This window comes from Lates calcarifer, linkage group LG5 (genome assembly GCF_001640805.2).
Source record: "Lates calcarifer isolate ASB-BC8 linkage group LG5, TLL_Latcal_v3, whole genome shotgun sequence".
In the NCBI taxonomy this organism is placed as follows: domain Eukaryota; kingdom Metazoa; phylum Chordata; class Actinopteri; family Centropomidae; genus Lates; species Lates calcarifer.
Genome location: NC_066837.1, coordinates 22,402,532 through 22,420,139, shown reverse-complemented (window position 1 = coordinate 22,420,139; position 17,608 = coordinate 22,402,532). Strand labels below are relative to the sequence as shown.

General features: G+C 42.0%; 3 protein-coding genes across 3 annotated transcripts; 2 read left to right on the top strand and 1 right to left on the bottom strand.

The window, feature by feature from the left end:
* The first annotated feature begins 112 nt into the window (after positions 1–112).
* mri1 (methylthioribose-1-phosphate isomerase 1) lies at positions 113–11,173 on the top strand. The gene is made up of 6 exons (XM_018664711.2): positions 113–724; positions 1,722–1,945; positions 3,396–3,565; positions 3,661–3,837; positions 3,936–4,160; positions 6,086–11,173. The coding sequence occupies exons 1-6, from the start codon at positions 593–595 to the stop codon at positions 6,217–6,219; spliced, it is 1,062 nt and encodes a 353-aa protein (XP_018520227.1). The 5' UTR covers positions 113–592; the 3' UTR covers positions 6,220–11,173.
* Positions 11,174–11,287: 114 nt separating this feature from the next.
* On the top strand, positions 11,288–13,075 carry lg5h19orf53 (linkage group 5 C19orf53 homolog). Its single transcript, XM_018664712.2, has 3 exons — positions 11,288–11,416; positions 12,334–12,389; positions 12,523–13,075. The coding sequence occupies exons 1-3, from the start codon at positions 11,326–11,328 to the stop codon at positions 12,667–12,669; spliced, it is 294 nt and encodes a 97-aa protein (XP_018520228.1). The 5' UTR covers positions 11,288–11,325; the 3' UTR covers positions 12,670–13,075.
* Positions 13,076–15,518: 2,443 nt separating this feature from the next.
* On the bottom strand, positions 15,519–17,608 carry si:ch211-196h16.12 (regulator of G-protein signaling 5). The gene is made up of 5 exons (XM_018664822.2): positions 17,451–17,608; positions 17,283–17,339; positions 17,141–17,193; positions 16,153–16,316; positions 15,519–16,057 (listed from the first exon to the last, which is right to left on the bottom strand). Exons 1-5 carry the CDS (start codon positions 17,492–17,494, stop codon positions 15,890–15,892), a joined length of 486 nt encoding a protein of 161 aa, XP_018520338.1. The 5' UTR covers positions 17,495–17,608; the 3' UTR covers positions 15,519–15,889.

The following is a 17,608-nucleotide window of genomic DNA, read 5'->3' as shown; positions in this document are numbered from 1 at the left end:
TATGCTAATAACGTATCTGAATGTGAAATTTCCCCTGACAAAAGGGGGTAAAGATGAGAGGGGGGATGGTGCGCAGACACAGGAGAGGGGAGCCTTGATAAAATTGGACAACCCGCGAGACTTTGGTGGGCGTGGACACCGAGGCGAGGGCTTCCTGCTCGGCTGAACACGTGGTTCCGTGTCTGCTTTCCTGCTTGTCTGTCAGTGTGTGAAGGTTTCCAGCCCTTCTCTCACTCCTCTTCCCTCTCTATCCTCCCATACAGCACAGCAGACCTTCTCCTCTTTTTATTGTCCACCCGCTCCTCCTCCTCCCTCTCTCCTCCTCCCCCTGCTACACTTTCCTTCTTCTCCTCGCGACGGTTCCCGGGACTGTCGACAGCCAGGCCGCGGTCACTTCAACGTGTATCCGTTCAAAGAGAAAGAGAGAGAGAGAGGAGAGAGAGAGAGAGAGAGAGGAGTGTGTGAAAGTGTGTGTCTAAGGGAGAGAGAGAGCGCGTGTGTGTGTGTGAGTGAGTGCGTGTGCGCGCACCCGCCCGCAACCGGTCCATCCGTGTTATTTCCTTCCCCTACTATCCCGCCTCGTTTTTCGGTCATGACGCTGGAAGCGATCCGCTACCGGGCCGGGTCTCTGCAGATCCTGAACCAGCTGCTGCTGCCACACCAGACCGCTTACGAAGAGGTCCGCTCGGTGCAGGACGCTTACGAGGCCATCAAGTCCATGAAGGTAACGGGGCTCCTTTCCCTCCTTTCTCCACCCCCCACTCTCACCCGGGGGGCTTTCTACCCACTCCCCAGCCTGCCCTTGCATGCCTCCTGTATGTGCATGTATTCCTGTCGTGCGTGTGTGTGTGTTTTTTGTCGGGTCTTTTGTGCTCCCACCGCTGCACGCGTGTGCTGCCATATGCTCGCCGCCGTGCTCCCGCTGTCGGCCTGTATTTTTAGTTCTGGATGCACCTGCAGCACCCGGCAGCTACCCACAACCCCCCCGATTATCTACCCCCCTAAATCCTTTATTTATAGTTTTCACATTATCATGTGCAAAGCGCGACAAACTAGGTATCTGCACACACACCCATGAAATATGCCCCCTCCTCCTCCTCCTCTTTCTTTGGGAGAGATTATTGATGAATTATTAATGACCTTTGCCAGGGTTTTTGTTCGCGTTTTGGTCTTGTGCTGCACTCAGTGACACCTCCACTTCATTTATCTCTCCATAGCTGGAGCCCTGACACACTGAGGTGTTCAGATAGTTGCCATGTTGTTCAAGTTCTGAAACAGCTGGGAACATTTTCAGGTGTTCTTTTATTAGAGCTGAGCAGATTTTCACTCCTTTGTCTTTCTAGTTACACACACATACAGCAGCTACATGTTTGATCCTCTGTGTGTATGTATGTGTGTGTGTGTGTGTGTGTGTGTGTGTGTGTGTGTGTGTGTGTGTGTCAGGCAGAGTGAAGGAATGTGCCATAAGCTGGGAGGTGATGTCATGTTAATAATGGAGACTAATGATAGAGAGAGAAATGACTCCAACACAGAGATTATGTCATTTCAGTCAAAGCTGTCGTGACAACTTTTTGGCTCTGTGATCACCCACCACTCTGTCATGGAAATAGATCAATTATCCTCATGAAAACCAGGAGAGAGCTGTTGGAAGTTGGCATAGAAACCGAAGAGGAGACGCACAATGCAGATCATCATAACCGTCCCTGTCCCCTCCTCTCCAGGTGCGTGGCGCCCCGGCCATCGCCATCGTCGGCTGCCTCAGCCTGGCTGTGGAGCTGCGGGCGGGTGCCGGCGGCGATGACCCCGTGACCTTCATCAGGGAGTCTCTGTGCCACCTGACCTCAGCCAGGCCCACCGCCGTCAACATGGGCCGCGCCGCCCGCGAGCTGATGGAGTTTGCTGAGAACGAGAGCATGGAGAAGAACTCGGAGCAGCTCAGAGAGAGGTGAGTTGGTTGGTGGTTTTGGCGTACTGTAGTGTTTTCTCTCTCTGAGCACAAACTCATCATTTTAAACAGCCACTTACTTTTCCATCTGTCTCCACGATAGCGATCATGTCTGACCAAAAACCTTGACATTTCTTCTGATGTCCCATTTACTAATTTAGCCTCGGCATGGTAATTTATTTAAAGGTACCCTGCTGAGTTTTAGATGAGCGAGACAATGGAGCAATGTTTTTATGAATGGGTCCATGCGTTTTGTGTGTAAACAAAGGACACACATTCCTGCCACTGGTTTTGCTGTCTTCCACTGATCTACCAGTGGCGGCCAGCGAAGGCAGAGAAGAACTGTTACACAAAGATGTAAACAACGCAAGCATTAAACTTTTAAGCTTAGCAAATGTTTTATATGGGTGGTACTGCGTTAGCATCGGAGAAACAAGAAAACTCCACAGGGCACCTTTAATGCCAACAGACACTCATTCATATCAGTCGCTTGCTGTGAAATGGGTCTTACCAGTAAAAACTGGTGCTGTTAATTAAAATGATCAAAACTTGTGCTTTCTCCGTGCACGTTTCATGCCATTAGCTGCTGCTATAGCACTTCCTTGTTCAACACCAGCTGCAGGTGTCTGTTTGAAAAAGTCGTGAATGTTATCAGATCACCTATCAAGTGAAAATTGGGAAGCCCGCACTTATTATTGCAAATCAACTGTCAGTGTGACAAAGAAACTGATCTGATACAATGTACTGTTATCAGCTCTGATACTGACCTCATTAAGCAGATCAGGTGTCAGCCAGATGTGATTGATCCACATTAAATACAGGTTCTTCATCAGTATCATTGTAAGAGTAAGTGCCTCTGATGTCAGTTACAGTCATTTGGTCACGGCAGGCTGCCGAGTCAGTGCCACAGCATACCTGCCTTCATATTACCCTAACGATGATTCATATAAGTTGCATGCAGAGAGGCATGCAGATTTTATATTTGCAAATTGGTATTAGCAGATACCATGAGTCCAAGAATCAGAGTCAGTATTTATAGTAAGTGATGTGTGTGCTGGCTGAATCTGTGTAGCTAAAAGTCAGTGCTGCTGAATGGATGGGTCATGGTAACAGTTCTGAATTAATGAGCATAGTTTGGGCTAAAGAAACTGTAGGATCTAGCTGGGACAATGTTACATTTACTTTGTGAGACAGGTGATTGAAAAACACTGACTTGCTACAAGGAATGGAGGATAACATGAGGAAAACTGTGATTCAGATGGAGACATGAGGTAAAAACATCAAGAGATGAGGGAGGGAGAGAAAGAGACGGTCTGCTAGATGAAAGTAAGTCAGGACAAATAGAAACACGCAGCCATATTGTGACTGTAGAATTGATGGACACATTAAGTCCACAGTGGCAGACGGGGCCCTTTCTCATTTCCCACCTCTTGTGGCCCCCCTCCTACAGTGTAATCGCCTGGATTGAAGACATGTTGGAGCGTGACGTCAATGACAACAGGAAGATCGGTAACTATGGCGCTCAGCACATCCTGTCTGGCGTCCCGAGGGACTCTGTGACCATCCTCACGCACTGCAACACCGGCTCGCTGGCCACAGCTGGATACGGCACTGCACTGGGTAAGACTGGAACCGTGGGTGTGAATGACAAAAGAGGGTGATTGTTAAAATATTCATGGCGCTGTAGCTTTAATAATGGCTCTCTTCGTGTGTAGGTGTGGTGCGGAGCCTCCACGCGCTGGGCAGGCTGAAGCGCGTTTACTGCACGGAGACAAGACCGTACAACCAGGGATCCAGGCTGACGGCATATGAGGCGGTAGCGGAGGGAATCCCTGCTACGCTTATTACAGACAGCATGGCAGCCCTCACCATGAGAGAAATGGACATCACAGGTGTGTGTTTTGATCCTCAAGTTTTCTCCCCTCATTTTATTCAAACTTTCCACTCTCTCCACCTGACACTTTCTTTATGTCATGCTCCCCCCCCTCAGCTGTGGTGGTGGGTGCAGACAGGGTGGTTGCCAACGGTGACACAGCCAACAAGGTGGGCACGTACCAGCTGGCTATCGCCGCAAAGCACCATGGGATTCCCTTCTACGTGGCCGCACCCAGCACATCGTGCGACCTGAGCCTGGAGAGCGGCAGGGACATCATCATCGAAGTACGCCCCCCTGAGGAACTCACTAGTATAAATGGAGTCCCCATTGCTGCCCCCGGTAAGAAGTGTGGGATGTTAGTGGTTTTTGCACTGGGGAGGAAAAGACACAAAAGTGGTTTTAAAAATCTAACAGTGAGAATAGTAGAGGATTAACAGCGTGATTGGCGCAGCTCATTTCCAGTGTCTGCCCTGAGCCTTAAGACACTGAACCCTCACAGACTTTAATTGATGTCACATGCAGTGCATGTGAGTGAAAGAGGGTGCAAGAGCTCCAAATGCTGTATGAGAAATGGACGGCACTTTGTGAAATCACGTTACCTGTGCAGAGACGTTTTTGTGGTCAGTAAAGTGTGAGGCTCTGATTTCAGAAAGTGCTTGCTGCTACATTCTTGTAAACTTGCTCTTGAGGGCTCTTGTAGAGGGGTATTTATGGCTTTATTAGACTGTGACAGTAGGGAAATGAAAGGAAATGAGGGGAGAGAGAGAGAGTGAGTGAGAGAGATACAGAGTGAAATGCTACAAAGGTCCCAGGCCACAGTCAAACCAGGGATGTTGCAGTTCAGCGTCTCAGTCTGTAAGAGTGGACAGTGGATGGGTGTTTTAGGTGAGACTGCGAGAGCTGAATTGAGTCATTTGATGTATAATTACATTGCCAGAGCAGAGAGGTATTCGGTGACATCACAGTAATTAAAGCGCACACATTTAATGAGCACACTGGCCCCTGGAGAGGAGGAGAGGAGGATGTGCACTTGTACATTACATTTCCCTCTCCTAAACTTTCCTCTTGTACTCTTCTCAGGTCCTTCATGTAAGTAGTATTTTAAAATACTGTTTTGTTTTTTAAAGATTACTTCTTGGAGTTTTTCTTTTATTTGACAGTGTAGAGAGATGTAACAAAGGTCCTCTGACAACTGTGGATGTTACAGTTGTGTGGTATGCACCACTGATAGCTCTCAAAGAATGAGGCTGCCATTACTCTTTATTTTTCTTACAGTCATCAAATCCCAGTAAAAGACCAAAACCAGCAATGAACTGATTGTAATAACAAACATGCTTGATAGCCAGCTGAAACACCAGTGAACTACGCTGTTGCGCTTAATGGCATGTGCCTTTATTATGGTAAACGTTGATTTTTGACTCAGGTCCACGTACTTACACTCATTACAGCACAAAATGTGTATTAATCTGCAGCTTAAAATACAAAAATACTATTTACTCCTGTTTGACTAGTGCTGGCTGTTGATGTTGAAGGTCCCTGCAGTTTTAGGAAATAAGTCCATCTTTTAAAAAAAAATGGAAATACATTTTTGTGACCTGTTTTGAGTAATGAAGTCAGAAAGTACTGAGCAATGGACCCAGGCAGTTGTTTCCAACATGGGGATTAGGATCTCCCCTGATGTTAACAAGATAAATCTGAGAGGTCCTAAGCTGACCCATTGAACAGCAAAATATTCAAAACTTTTTCTGCTACACAAAAATATATGCTTCTGTACAATCTTGTAAAATTCTGAATAGTTTTAACCCCTGAGGGTTCATAAAGGTTTCCAAATAATCAGAGAAAACAAAGTCACTCATGTTACAGTGCTCAGTGCAGTACAATACACGCTGTACTGAGGCTATGACAAGGCGTCACCATTTGTTTCTTTGTACTAATGCATTGGGTTTTTTGGTCTTTTATGGGATTTGTTGACGATAAGGAAAATCTGGAGCAGTGATTTCTGCAATGTGTTGGAGGTACTTAAAAAGTTTGTGGAGTAACATAAATAATTTGTGTAAATAGTTAGCTAAAGTAAGGCTAAACAGTTGACACAGTTAACTAAAAATAACGGCTGAACAGTTGACATAGTTGTCAAAAAGTAACAGAAAAATTGCAGTAATAAAGGGTGGTGTCAGTGAAGGGGTACTTGAGTTCATCTGTCAGGGATATGGGGGTGTATACTTTATTCATTAAATGCTCAACTGTCATTCCTGACTGTGATGCAGGTATCGAGGTGTGGAACCCGGCGTTCGACGTGACCCCTCACCAGCTCATCACAGGAGGCATCATCACAGAGCTTGGAGTATTCCTCCCCTCTGAGCTGCAGGCGGCGCTGACCGGTCGCCTCACTGCCCTCTAGAGCTGCTCAGCCCCTCCTGCTGGTCCGTGTGCACCACTGCACCTTAACGTTAGACACTGAAAGATACTCTCATCTCACCACACACACACACACACACACACACACACACACACACACACACACACACACACACAAAGGCATGGTGGTTGTTAAGTTTCATTTTGATAAACGCACTGTCACTGTTAAATGTCAGTGGTGCACACAGAGATAAAATGTTCTTCAGTCTCTTACTCACCTACACACAAGTACACACAAATTCACTGCAGGGAGTCAAGCAGACACACATGTGCAGTCTCCCCTTTCTTTTATGTCCGTCTTTTTTGTGGTCTCTCCTTTTCACCTTTCCCCAGTTTTCCATCCCGTCTTTCATCCTCTCTCGCCGCGTCTTTGTCTTTCTAAATGGCTTCTGTGACAACGAACAGCGCTTCACTGGATTCTATTCCTTAAATTCTATTTGGCGGTCTGTTTTTATGAGTCATTACTGAGGTGATTTTTCAGGGCTTCTAAAATGACTCATGACTGATTTTTTTTTTCAAAGTAGTGATTTTGATTAGCCATAGTTTCTAAAATGCTGCTACCCACTTGTAAATATACATATTCTTGCTGGTAGTGTGTACATATGTAGAAAACTAACCCCTGCTAGTAAAGGTACTGCTATTTTAACCAAATATGTGGTTATTTAAAATTAAATTTGACATTGAAAATGTTATATTAACATTTAATTTCTTTTGTTCTGTGCTTGAAACCTTTTGTAGAGGAATAATCCAAATTTATAGCTCATAGATTTTTGCAGCCAGAAATTCTTAGTGATATTAAAAATTCTATTTCACTCAAACTTTTTAGCCTGTGTGGCAAAATTTTGAACAGGCAGAATTTCTCAATCGGTCTCGTTAGTCAGCTGAAGCCTATGACAATACATGGCTGTATTTATACCTCACTCCTTGTTTCTATCTTCTCATTTTCATGCGTATTATAATGTACTCATATATATATGTGTATGTGTGTGTGTATATACACACACACACACACACACACACACACATATATACATACACACAATGTAACCATAGTTATTTCGTAGTTATTTCAGCACCATACAGATATTCATTATACTGCACAGGATGCTCTGTAAGAATGAAAAATCTTAAGGACATGGTGTCATTTTTGCCATGACAGCTTTTGCTGTGAGCTGAGAAGTCTCTAACAATGTTGTATTTCTGTAATACAGCCATTACTATTAAAGGAATAGTTCACCCCAAAATGAAAGTTTGGTGGTCTGCTCACTTGCACGTCAATCAAGGCTTTATAAACATTTGAGCAACCACAAAATACCAATACAGCTTATTGCTCTTTTAAGGCAGGTGTACCCAAAATTATGTTTAAATGTTTTGATAGTAAACTTAGTACTGGGTGCTTGCTACAAAAGTTTGTGTTTAGCTAGAGCAGTTTCAAAACAATACAAGAAAAGCTGAATATTGTACTTTAAAACTGCTCTTATGAATTTTTTATGATGATTCACCTGAATCTACAGTTCCCCTCAGCTCAGTGTTTTAGCTTCTTTCAGCTCACTGTTTTGGTTTTACAACTCACAGCTTCACAATTTTGTTTCGTTCTTTCTGCTGTCGATCAAAAAGCAGACAAAGAAAGTTAATGAGCAGCCGGTGAACATGTGACACATTTCAAGAGCCAGAGCCAATGGAGAGCTGAAAGGGAAGTAAATATTGGACTGATGGCTTATGTTGTCGTGTCCACAGTATAAATAAATAAGCAGCTATTTGCTAACGTGTCTGCCATATACATTTTATAATAATAATATATTAATGTGACCAAAAAATGAATCAATTCGTGCAGATTCAGAGATCCACAGTGTTGATCTGATGCAGGTGCAGAGTTTGTGAAAGTGTCTATAGAAAGAAAAATGTTTATTTGTTACATTATGTAATAGATTTAAAATAAGCTCAGTTACTCAGAAGTCTAAGAGGAAAATATGAGGCCAAATTGTTGTGAATTTGCTATTGAGCTGTCGACAACTTCATGTCTTTATTCTGGGGTGAACTCTTCCTTTAAGATTGGTGGGGTGTTTTCCACACTGCAGAAAGCTCTGTGACTACATCTGAAAACAATACATGGCACGATGCCACCAACAGTCAGAATGTAATAATTCAACTCAGACTTGCTTTAGTCGGGGGCTGTGATCAGGCCAGACTTCGGACACTGTCACTTCTTTGCCTTTGTGCACAGTTCAGAATGTGTTTTGACTATTTGGATTAGTTCCCTCTTATAACTGACTGCTGTTTTACTCCAGACTGACTTCCAGCCCACCAGACTACTCTATGAGGTCAGGGCAGCTAAGGACAGGTAGACATCAAGGACGCAAAGCGTTTTCTCCATAGTTATTGGCTGATGTTTCTAGCCCTGTCAGCCATGGGTTTGTCTCTGCTTGATCCTGACAATGGCAGAGCAGGATTAAAAACAGGAATAAAAGGGTAAATGTTGTTGTTTATCAGATTCATCTAGCGCTGAAACAGAAAAAGAATCAGTTACAGTTTTGGTAATATATCAATTGTTTATTATTTTTTTATGCAACATGCTGAGCGTTCACTGGTTCCAAATTCAGAAATGTGAATATTTGCGACTTTTCTCAGTCTTACATCACTGTAAATTATAATAATTGACAGATTGGTAAAGGAAGTAATCATTAACCTCGGCCCTACCCTCATCACGCGCCTACATTGGCTCTCTAGTTGAAAAATAGCATCGTAGCACCCAGTTTTAAAACCAAGACACCAACATTGTATTTTCCCATAAGCACTAGACTGTTAGGATTTTTAAAACGCAGATTGAACCTGTGTTTGGTTTCCCACGTCACACACACATTTTGTGTGAAAGGGTGTGTGCTGAGTTCCTGCAGTTAATGTCACCTGGCCAATGATCCAACAATACATTAGTTTTTTGGGTTTTTTTTAAGTCGTCATAGAAAAGTCCCGGATACTGTATCTTAGTCTGTACGGGACACACCCACTCGCTGTACTGAATGTCACAGGGCCCACACTGCTCACTGCCTTACAGGTGCAGCACCGGTACGTCATAACAGGAGAGACGGCAGACCCCCAGTCCTTCCTCCACCCTGATAAGTGTCATGTAGCCGCACCGCCAGATCTCATCAAGCTCAAACAGATGTAGAGAAGATCTCTGAGTGCATTTAGACAGACTAGTACCCTCGTTAGGATTGGGTTTTTTGACTATCCTGGGACTGTTGTGAAATGTAAACATACCGTATCCAGGTTACTGATCATTCTCTGCCATGTGTGTGAGCCCATCATCGAATGAAGTTATAAAGTTGTTGGGAAATTGTTATCCATTACTGGTGATCAGATGGAGAGGTTTATACAGCCAGAAACCAAACTGTGTTCATCCTCATCCTCAACCACACATTGCCTACATTATCCACAGTGCATTGCTAACTGCCAACAGTTCCCTGTGGGATGTCCGGTGTGTTTATTTTATGCCATTGGAGGATCAGAAGCAAGCTAAATCTGGGATAGTGATGCACTTGTAGATGTTACTGTCTGGCTTTTGTGCTCGGTTTTCTCAGTGAGGTTGATGAGACAGACGTCTGCGGTTTGGCCACATAACACGCCAGTCTACCTTCCCACCACTCCTTCACTGATCTCACACACCACCTTTGTTGACTTCAGCATTCTCTTGATTCATTTAAAGATGTGGCAAATACACAACCCCACCTTTGTACTTTACAGGACCACTGAGAGGTCCAGAGAAAGCACCCCAAAAAAAGTTTAATGTCACTGATAATTGCAGTATCCATAGTGTCATTGTCCATATCTTTGAAATGCTGTAATATAAGCTCACTCCCTCCTTCACCTTCATCTTCCTCCTTATCCCTCTTTGTTTCTCCTTGGTCCACCCATTAGACCTCAACTCACAAAGATGCTGGTAGGTCACACGAGCAGAAAAGACACTTGTGTATTTGAATTTTCTTTCTTTGTTTTGTACAGTCTAAGACATCACACGTTTGGGGGCAATGTTACTGTTCCAGACATATGTAGCAACTGTGTGGCCGTCAGACCAGCCGCATATTTCTTTCAAAATCTTTAAGACGTACAAGATTTTTGTTTGTCTGTACATCATGATTATAACTGTTTGGCTGTGATTTATTGTTTTTATTTCATGACATTGTGATTCCTAGTGACTAGGCCATTAGTACACCACACTGGGGAGGCCTCCTCAACCATACACACTACCTCTCCGTCTGCCTACACGGACTCGAACACTCAAATGCATGAACACAAGCACTTAATGTGCCAGGCTGCAGCAGAGCAGATTGACAGATTGCAGGGGAAAAAAAATCTGGACGGAAATTCTCCACATCTCACCAATGTTTGTATCTTGAACCCAAAGTGACAAATAATTTGTGGCGGTGGTTTTAGTTTGCCAAAGTAGCCTACATTCAGGCTAGTGTGTTGTGTTGGGTTGCAGCTGAATTGTTTCTGCATTATGTTTTTAATATGCAGTATGTTTTTACACCATGCTTTTGAAGCAGCAGCAATATATTAAAAAGATTTTCCACCAACGCCCCCTTGAGAAGCCCAACACATGCCTCGTAATCAGGTGCCAAAATTCAGCGCTGCTCGCCACATATTTTCCACATTGATTTGATCAAAGTAGGTGCTTGTGTATTATCAAATGATTAGTATGGCCTGCAATTACCATGGAAGGAGTGTTGTTCAGATGGCCTCTTTAAGTGCAAGTATGTTATCGTTGTTATTGATAATCACTTGATCTGGGTTTAATTTTGTAACATGTGGAAATAGTTCAAAACTGGATTTTTTTTATATATATGTATATGAATATAATGCTGTAAAGTGCAGTCATGAATTAAGAGATTTCTCTCTCACATCAATACAGTAAAAAGAATAAAACCACAGTGAAAACAGTTTTTGTCTCTCACTTAATTATATTATTATGTCACTAGAAAAACAGCAGGTGGCGGTAAAGCAACAAACCGGGACAAAAATCACTGGTTAAAAAGAGAAGAAGAAGAAGAAGAAGAAGAAGAAGCGCCTTGTGTATTTCCGGTTAGCAAAAATGGCTCAGGGTTCACAAAAGTTTAAAGCCCAGCGGCCAGGAGGCCCCAAGAAACAACACCAAAACAAACAGAAAGGACCGAAGAAAGGCGGTATGACTCTAACATCTTACCTGTTGTTCTCTGAGTCGCTGAAAGGGCGTAAAAGATTATTTCGAGTCGAACAGCATCGACATGTGACCTGCATGGAAACAGCTGAACACGTTGTTGAAGTGACTCGACTCTCAATATTTCTCATATTCAGCAAAAACTGTCAGGACACGGTTTGATAACACTTCAGCTGCTTCCTCCAAAATGTGTTTTTCTAGCAGTAAAATTAGCGGCTGAAATAAATTCATAATAAGCCGCATCTGGCCAGTAAGAAGTAAATACATGGCTTTAAAAACTCGCATGCAGGAAATTTGCTCAAATAACTTGATAGCCATCTCTTGCTGTTTTTGCTTTAATTTAGTTTGTCGTGGTGATTTTTCAAAGATAAATGAGATGTTAATATGACTTTACCCTTGTCTAATGTCAAGGTGCAATACATGTTAAGAAAACTACCACTCAGACAAAATGTAGTGATGAGTGACCCCTGCTGTAACCTGCCAGTTTGGTTGTATACTTGCCTAAAACTAATGCAGTCTCATACAACAACACAGTAAACCTTCATGAAGGTTATAATGTTCAGGCTTCACTCTGCCCTCACCTCCAAAAAGACCATGAAGTTGAATCAACACCTCATGAGGGTGGGATTCATTGCAGAGATGTCTTGTTATGATGACTATTAATGAGCATAACTTACAAAGCAAAAATGCTCTGATGTTGACACATGAAACTTAGAGCTGTTAGTGTAGAGCACAAAGACAGTTTCTAACTACTGACTGCTTTTCTGGCAATACAGTTTACTACTTGGTGTTTTTTACACAGTGAAATGACATTTCAGGCCCATCGGGTGAACAGCAGCCTGTGGAAATTTGACAATGATTTGACTGTGTGGGTTTTTTTTTTTTTTTTTTTTCTTTATAAAGGGAGGATCATCGCACCTAAGAAGGCTCAAGTGGTTCAGCAGCAGAAACTGAAGAAGGTGAGGGCAATTTTAAGAAATGTGACAGTGGCACAGTTTCAGTTTGTCCCTGCCCAGCTCATTCAGTCATTCAGTCAATAAGGATACATCAGCTTGACTTTAACATAAACTTTAATGCTACTGTTCCATGAAGGGCCTAGAAGTTGCCATCAGGAACAAGATTGAACAGGAGGTGACCCAGAAGGCCAGCTCCTCCCTCCACAAGCCGCTGAGTGTGGTTAAAGGGTCTGAAGCTAAGGGAAACCCAGGAGCAGCCCGTCCAGGAACCAGCTCCAAATAGGAAAAGATACACCTCCTCACAACTACAGACCTAAATCTGATGGTGGTACAATACAAAGGACTGAGCTAAAGCATCAGTGAGCTACACTTAATTTCACATGTCACCTGTCCTGTTTCCAAATGTTTCACCTGACTTCAGACATATAGAAATAATCTGAGAAATTTTTGTAAAGATGCTTATTTAAGTTAATCAAAGACACATTCAAAACAACAGATGAGACATTTCAGGATAAATTGCATTACTGGGCTGTTGAAATCACAAAAACATCCACTTGGGGGCACCACATTACACTTGCTGAAATCATTAAAACAGAATGGACATAAGAAACCACAAATAGTATTTTTGTAATTTCATGTGAAAAAGGTTTCTAGAATTCTGTCACATTTCTGTATAGTCATTACTATACGTATGAGGCTTGAGTTGAGGAGTAGCAGGGAGCTTGCTTTATAAAACCAAAACCAGAAACCAAAGGATGTGAATCCTGGCTGTTGAAGGTGTTGCATCAGTTCACTGCATTTATTCCAATCCAGCTGTGAGAAGAATATGAATCTTGCTTTCTTTCTGTCACTGCTAAGAATCCTTTGAGATATGCTCACTTTACACTTGGCAAGTGTAAATTTCATCTCTGATTGTTTCTGTAAATATTTCATGGTATTGAAACAGTCGAGTTGTGAGCATGAGTCAGAGTATGACCTGGAAATACAGGCTGGATGAATGACTCCATCCAGATCATGTGCAGACTAGCTTTAAGTCTGATTTGAGTTTTTCCAGAAGAGTGAATGAACTGAATGAATTTGCTTTTATCAAGGCTGCTAAAACCCATTTTTCAAATTACATTGGTCATATTTATGAGACAAAAGAAAGAAAGATCAAATGTGTGAAATTAGATGTGGTTTCCTGATAAGGGTTTTACTGTTAATCGCCATACACTTTCCATTAGCTACTTAACATGTTTTAAAGATACATAGAAAGTACTAAGAAATAGCTCTCTGCATTTATGTGGAATTTTAATTATTCAGTAGCTGGATCATTTGTGAAAAGTGACTGTAATCTTTGTTATAACATTTTTATGTCAAATAAATTTATTTAAGCAAATAAATGTCAGATCTTTTGGTTTGGATGTGGGGCGCTTGGTTGTCTCATTATATACCACTCCAGACTTTTAGACTATCATCATACACCTAACTTATTAAACATAATACATATATTAATTATTATTATTAATTATTTCTTACTATTAAAATAAGGATTCCACAGCTGCTCCCATCCACCTGCCCCAGTGTTTCAACATGTTGTGCTGCTTAATTGGTGCCATCTCAGCCTTAAGCAATTCTTATAAACATTTAACATTACAATCAGTAGAAAAAGCAAAACAAAATGATTACATGATATATTAAAAACAAACATTTAGTAATATGCTATAGAACATTGCAGTGTTTGTGTTTTTTGTTAACTGTATAGGAGTAAGTATGTTTACGTTAAGCATTAGTTCAGGCAAGGCAAGGCAAGGCAAGGTAAACTCATTATATTTTGCTTTTCATAATTCAATACTTCTATGCCTTCCTGGTGTGTGTTTAGGTGCGCTCTTGTATATGTCATCCCGATGTGTCGTGTGACTGTTGTTGTGCATGTCGTCCTGCCTGTCCATCGTCCGTGGCAGCAGTGACTATCTTTTTCCAACCCAGTTTAAGCCAGTCTATTCCATTAATGAATATTTGGTACTAATAATTGTAATTGATGGAGCTAAGCCATGTATATTTTCAGTTACTGCAAAATAATGAAAAGTGCAACAATTACAAAGCAAACTAAAATAAAGGAATAACCAAGTTCTGTTTCCTCACCTGCTGTAATGGCTATTGAAAGAGTCAGCAGTGGCATGATTTTATAGTGTGAGACTAAAGGTTCGTATCCAGAGCCTGAGTTGTTTTGGCTGGACAGTGAGGGAAACCTCTCTGCTGGACCTACAGAGACGGTCAGAGGTCCTGATGACATCTATACTGTCAACAGCAGAGTGACTGGCAAAGAGACACAGCAACAGCTTCATCTGTCCAGCAGAAGAACATCAACCAGACCAGAGAGACACAGATCAAAAATATCCTCCAGAAAGCCACCGTACACTACCTGTTCAGCACCAAACAGACAGCAACAGTTAGGCATCAGCTTGTGAAAATAATGGAGCATTAAATAGCTAAAGAGACCTTTTTTCCTCAGCATGATAGAGATCAAATCAGAGTTAATGGGGTAAGTAAGTAAAACATTTAAATGCATTAATCAAGTGGATGCATTACTCCAGGCCAAAAATGTTGCTCCTTATCTGTTTGAGAAGACATCTGCCATGCCCAGTTAGAAAGTAATAATTAAAGTTCCAACCCCAAAGGGAGCCCAGCACAGGAAGACATTCTGGGCTGGCTCCTGAACATACACACCAGGTTTCATTCAAAGCCAATGAGGAGGGAGGGAAACTGTGGAACTTTGAGTGTGAAATTATTGAAATACTTCAGGCTTTGTGATGCTAAAACCAGTGTGTACTTGGTGTTAGTCCTTCTTAAACAGAATTAAACTTTGCTTAGCTTTGTCAAGCTGTCTACTCACTCATTGCTGGTTGCAGCTTTGATTTGTCAGTTGAGCTACTTTCTTCTATTGTGCAAATAGAGGCTAAGATCAGCCAATTGACGCTTTTGGCCATAATGAATGTGTTTGAATTTAGTGACCTGAACATAACCAGAGCAGTAAGCTAGTTAGTTGTGCTGGACTAAACAGCCAAGGTGGAGCTGTTTAGCTGAGGCCTGCCCCAGGTTGTTTGTCCTGAATAAACACAATTATCTGAGGAAGGGGCCTGAGGACAAACATTGTTTAAACTGTTTTAATGTCAACATACACTCTTAGAAGCCTGTGCCAGAGCAAACTTACCATTAAACACCACATTATGGTTTCTCTTTAATGAGACATTTATTTAAATACTTTGTGAGTGTCACTTGCAGTAATCGCACTCATAAGGTTCCTATGTTAGACTTTTAAACTATGCCTACAACTAATTATCATAACAGCAACAGCATGCATCCTGTATACACTGCACAGGGATCAGCACTACTATAAGAAAAACAATCACAAGGCTAGCTAGTTGTTAAAATAAATGATAAAATTCAATCAACATGTCCAGCAGTACAGATCCATCAACACTTATTTCTAAAGCAGGTCTGTGGTAATAAACAGTGTATGTTTAGAAAGCCTTAATGGCCTCTATGCAGTGATGAGAGCGCAGGAAGCGAGGGAAGGAGTCTTTGGCCATCAGAGTGTAGATCCCCTGCTGTGCCCTCTTGAATGTGTCAGCACAGGGAGAGTCCATCACACTCAACAGAGCCTCCCGGGTCTCAGCATCCAAGTTTACCTAGAAGAGAAAAACCTGTTTTAACTGTTCACAGACATCCTTCAGTCTCATTGTTCTGTGGTCCACTTATATCAACCCCTCCTCCCCCCACCAACCTCTTGAGGGGCATCAGGGTTGATAAACTGGCTGTAGATGCTGCTGGCCTTGATCTTCTGCAGGTTTGAAGGCAAAACCCCATAATCCTCACAGGCCAGCCAGAACTCAAGATTCTCCTCACTGAACTCTGAACGCAGGAACGAACGAAATGCCTGCAGACCACCTGGAAGAGAGATTGGACAATTGGATGAGAGGCAAGTTGCAAAGAACTCAGGTTACATGATTGGCCAACCTGTCAACTCCACACCAGAGAAGCCATTGCCTAAAAGCAACTCTTCCAATATGGCTCTGGTCTGTTAAAAACATGTAGGAAAATTAATTAAAAATTAGATTTAAATATTAATGGGGTTCTTTAAATCATTATTAATGTAGAGTCACCATAACCACAGCTTTAGCTGGCTGGAGTGTGCTGTAAGTGTGCGTACATTTGTCAACACATTGGAGAACTGAAAAGAACAAGATGTTATTTCTTCTTTTAAAAGTCACATAGTGCCACTAATGTTAATAATAATATTTGTTTTCCAATGTTCTGGTTGGACAAAATTTATATCAGAGCAAGTGTGATGAACAAAGATGTGTAGACACATACAGTAAACAGTGCAAAATATGCAGCCTTAACACAGAGATTATTTTTGCATTCTTTTTTCATATTTGCATACAGAGGGAATTTATAATAGGAGAAAAAGATGATCACTGGGTGTTTTTTACAACAAACATGTTGACTTGTCATATAGGTAAAGCAAAGATGCTATAATGTTAGCAATGTCCTTGTTCTGTTCAAGTGTTTGTAAACCATGACATTGTGACAGAGCCAACATGCACAATACCAGGACCATAAAACTGAGGCACCTAAATGAAATGCAGCCATCATTCATCATACACTTGTACATTTCCTAATGTGACATGCCAAAAGGCCTCATGCATGTGTTATACAAGTAATGAAGTGACTTCAGAAGTGACTAGATAAAAAAATAAACTGTGTCTTACTTTTGTTGTTTAGTAGAGTTTCCAGGTCTTGAAGAGTTTTTCCATCCTGAACCCTGAGAAGAGAGACAGAAACAGTCAAAATTCATCTTCACTGTGAGAGGATTTGATACTTATTTTTTAACTCAGGCTCCAGCAGGTTTACTTGTGCTTGTGATGCGTCTCAGCAAGATGACTTAACTTCACCCGCATCTCTTTTGCCCTGAAACACACAGACATACACAACAAACTGCACCAACACTTCATAAAACAAACTCTGCAATTAGGGAATAACTTGTTCAGACACAAAACATGATGACCCTGTTACACTTACTTCTCCAGACATGAGGAGGGCAGGGAGGAGAGTCCCTTACACATTGAGGTCTGTGGTCTTAGAAAACCTGCAAAGGGAAAATGAACACACTAAACTGTCTTCCTCTGTCAGTCAGCCTCCCAGACTAGACTGAGCTGCTCTTATATAGGCAACCTGGA

Bases quoted from the DNA above. Each gene is read 5' to 3' on its own strand.
- mri1 (XM_018664711.2), top strand. From the start codon at position 593: ATGACGCTGGAAGCGATCCGCTACCGGGCCGGGTCTCTGCAGATCCTG. The intron at 725-1,721 runs GTAACGGGGCTC...CCTCCTCTCCAG, and splicing joins AGGCCATCAAGTCCATGAAG to GTGCGTGGCGCCCCGGCCAT. The intron at 3,566-3,660 runs GTAAGACTGGAA...CTTCGTGTGTAG, and splicing joins TGGATACGGCACTGCACTGG to GTGTGGTGCGGAGCCTCCAC.
- lg5h19orf53 (XM_018664712.2), top strand. From the start codon at position 11,326: ATGGCTCAGGGTTCACAAAAGTTTAAAGCCCAGCGGCCAGGAGGCCCC. The intron at 11,417-12,333 runs GTATGACTCTAA...TTCTTTATAAAG, and splicing joins GAAAGGACCGAAGAAAGGCG to GGAGGATCATCGCACCTAAG. The intron at 12,390-12,522 runs GTGAGGGCAATT...TGTTCCATGAAG, and splicing joins AGCAGCAGAAACTGAAGAAG to GGCCTAGAAGTTGCCATCAG.
- si:ch211-196h16.12 (XM_018664822.2), bottom strand. From the start codon at position 17,494: ATGTGTAAGGGACTCTCCTCCCTGCCCTCCTCATGTCTGGAGAA. The intron at 16,317-17,140 runs GTAAGACACAGT...TCTCTCTTCCAG, and splicing joins AACTCTACTAAACAACAAAA to GTGGTCTGCAGGCATTTCGT. The intron at 16,058-16,152 runs GTTGGTGGGGGG...TTTCTCTTCTAG, and splicing joins ACCCTGATGCCCCTCAAGAG to GTAAACTTGGATGCTGAGAC.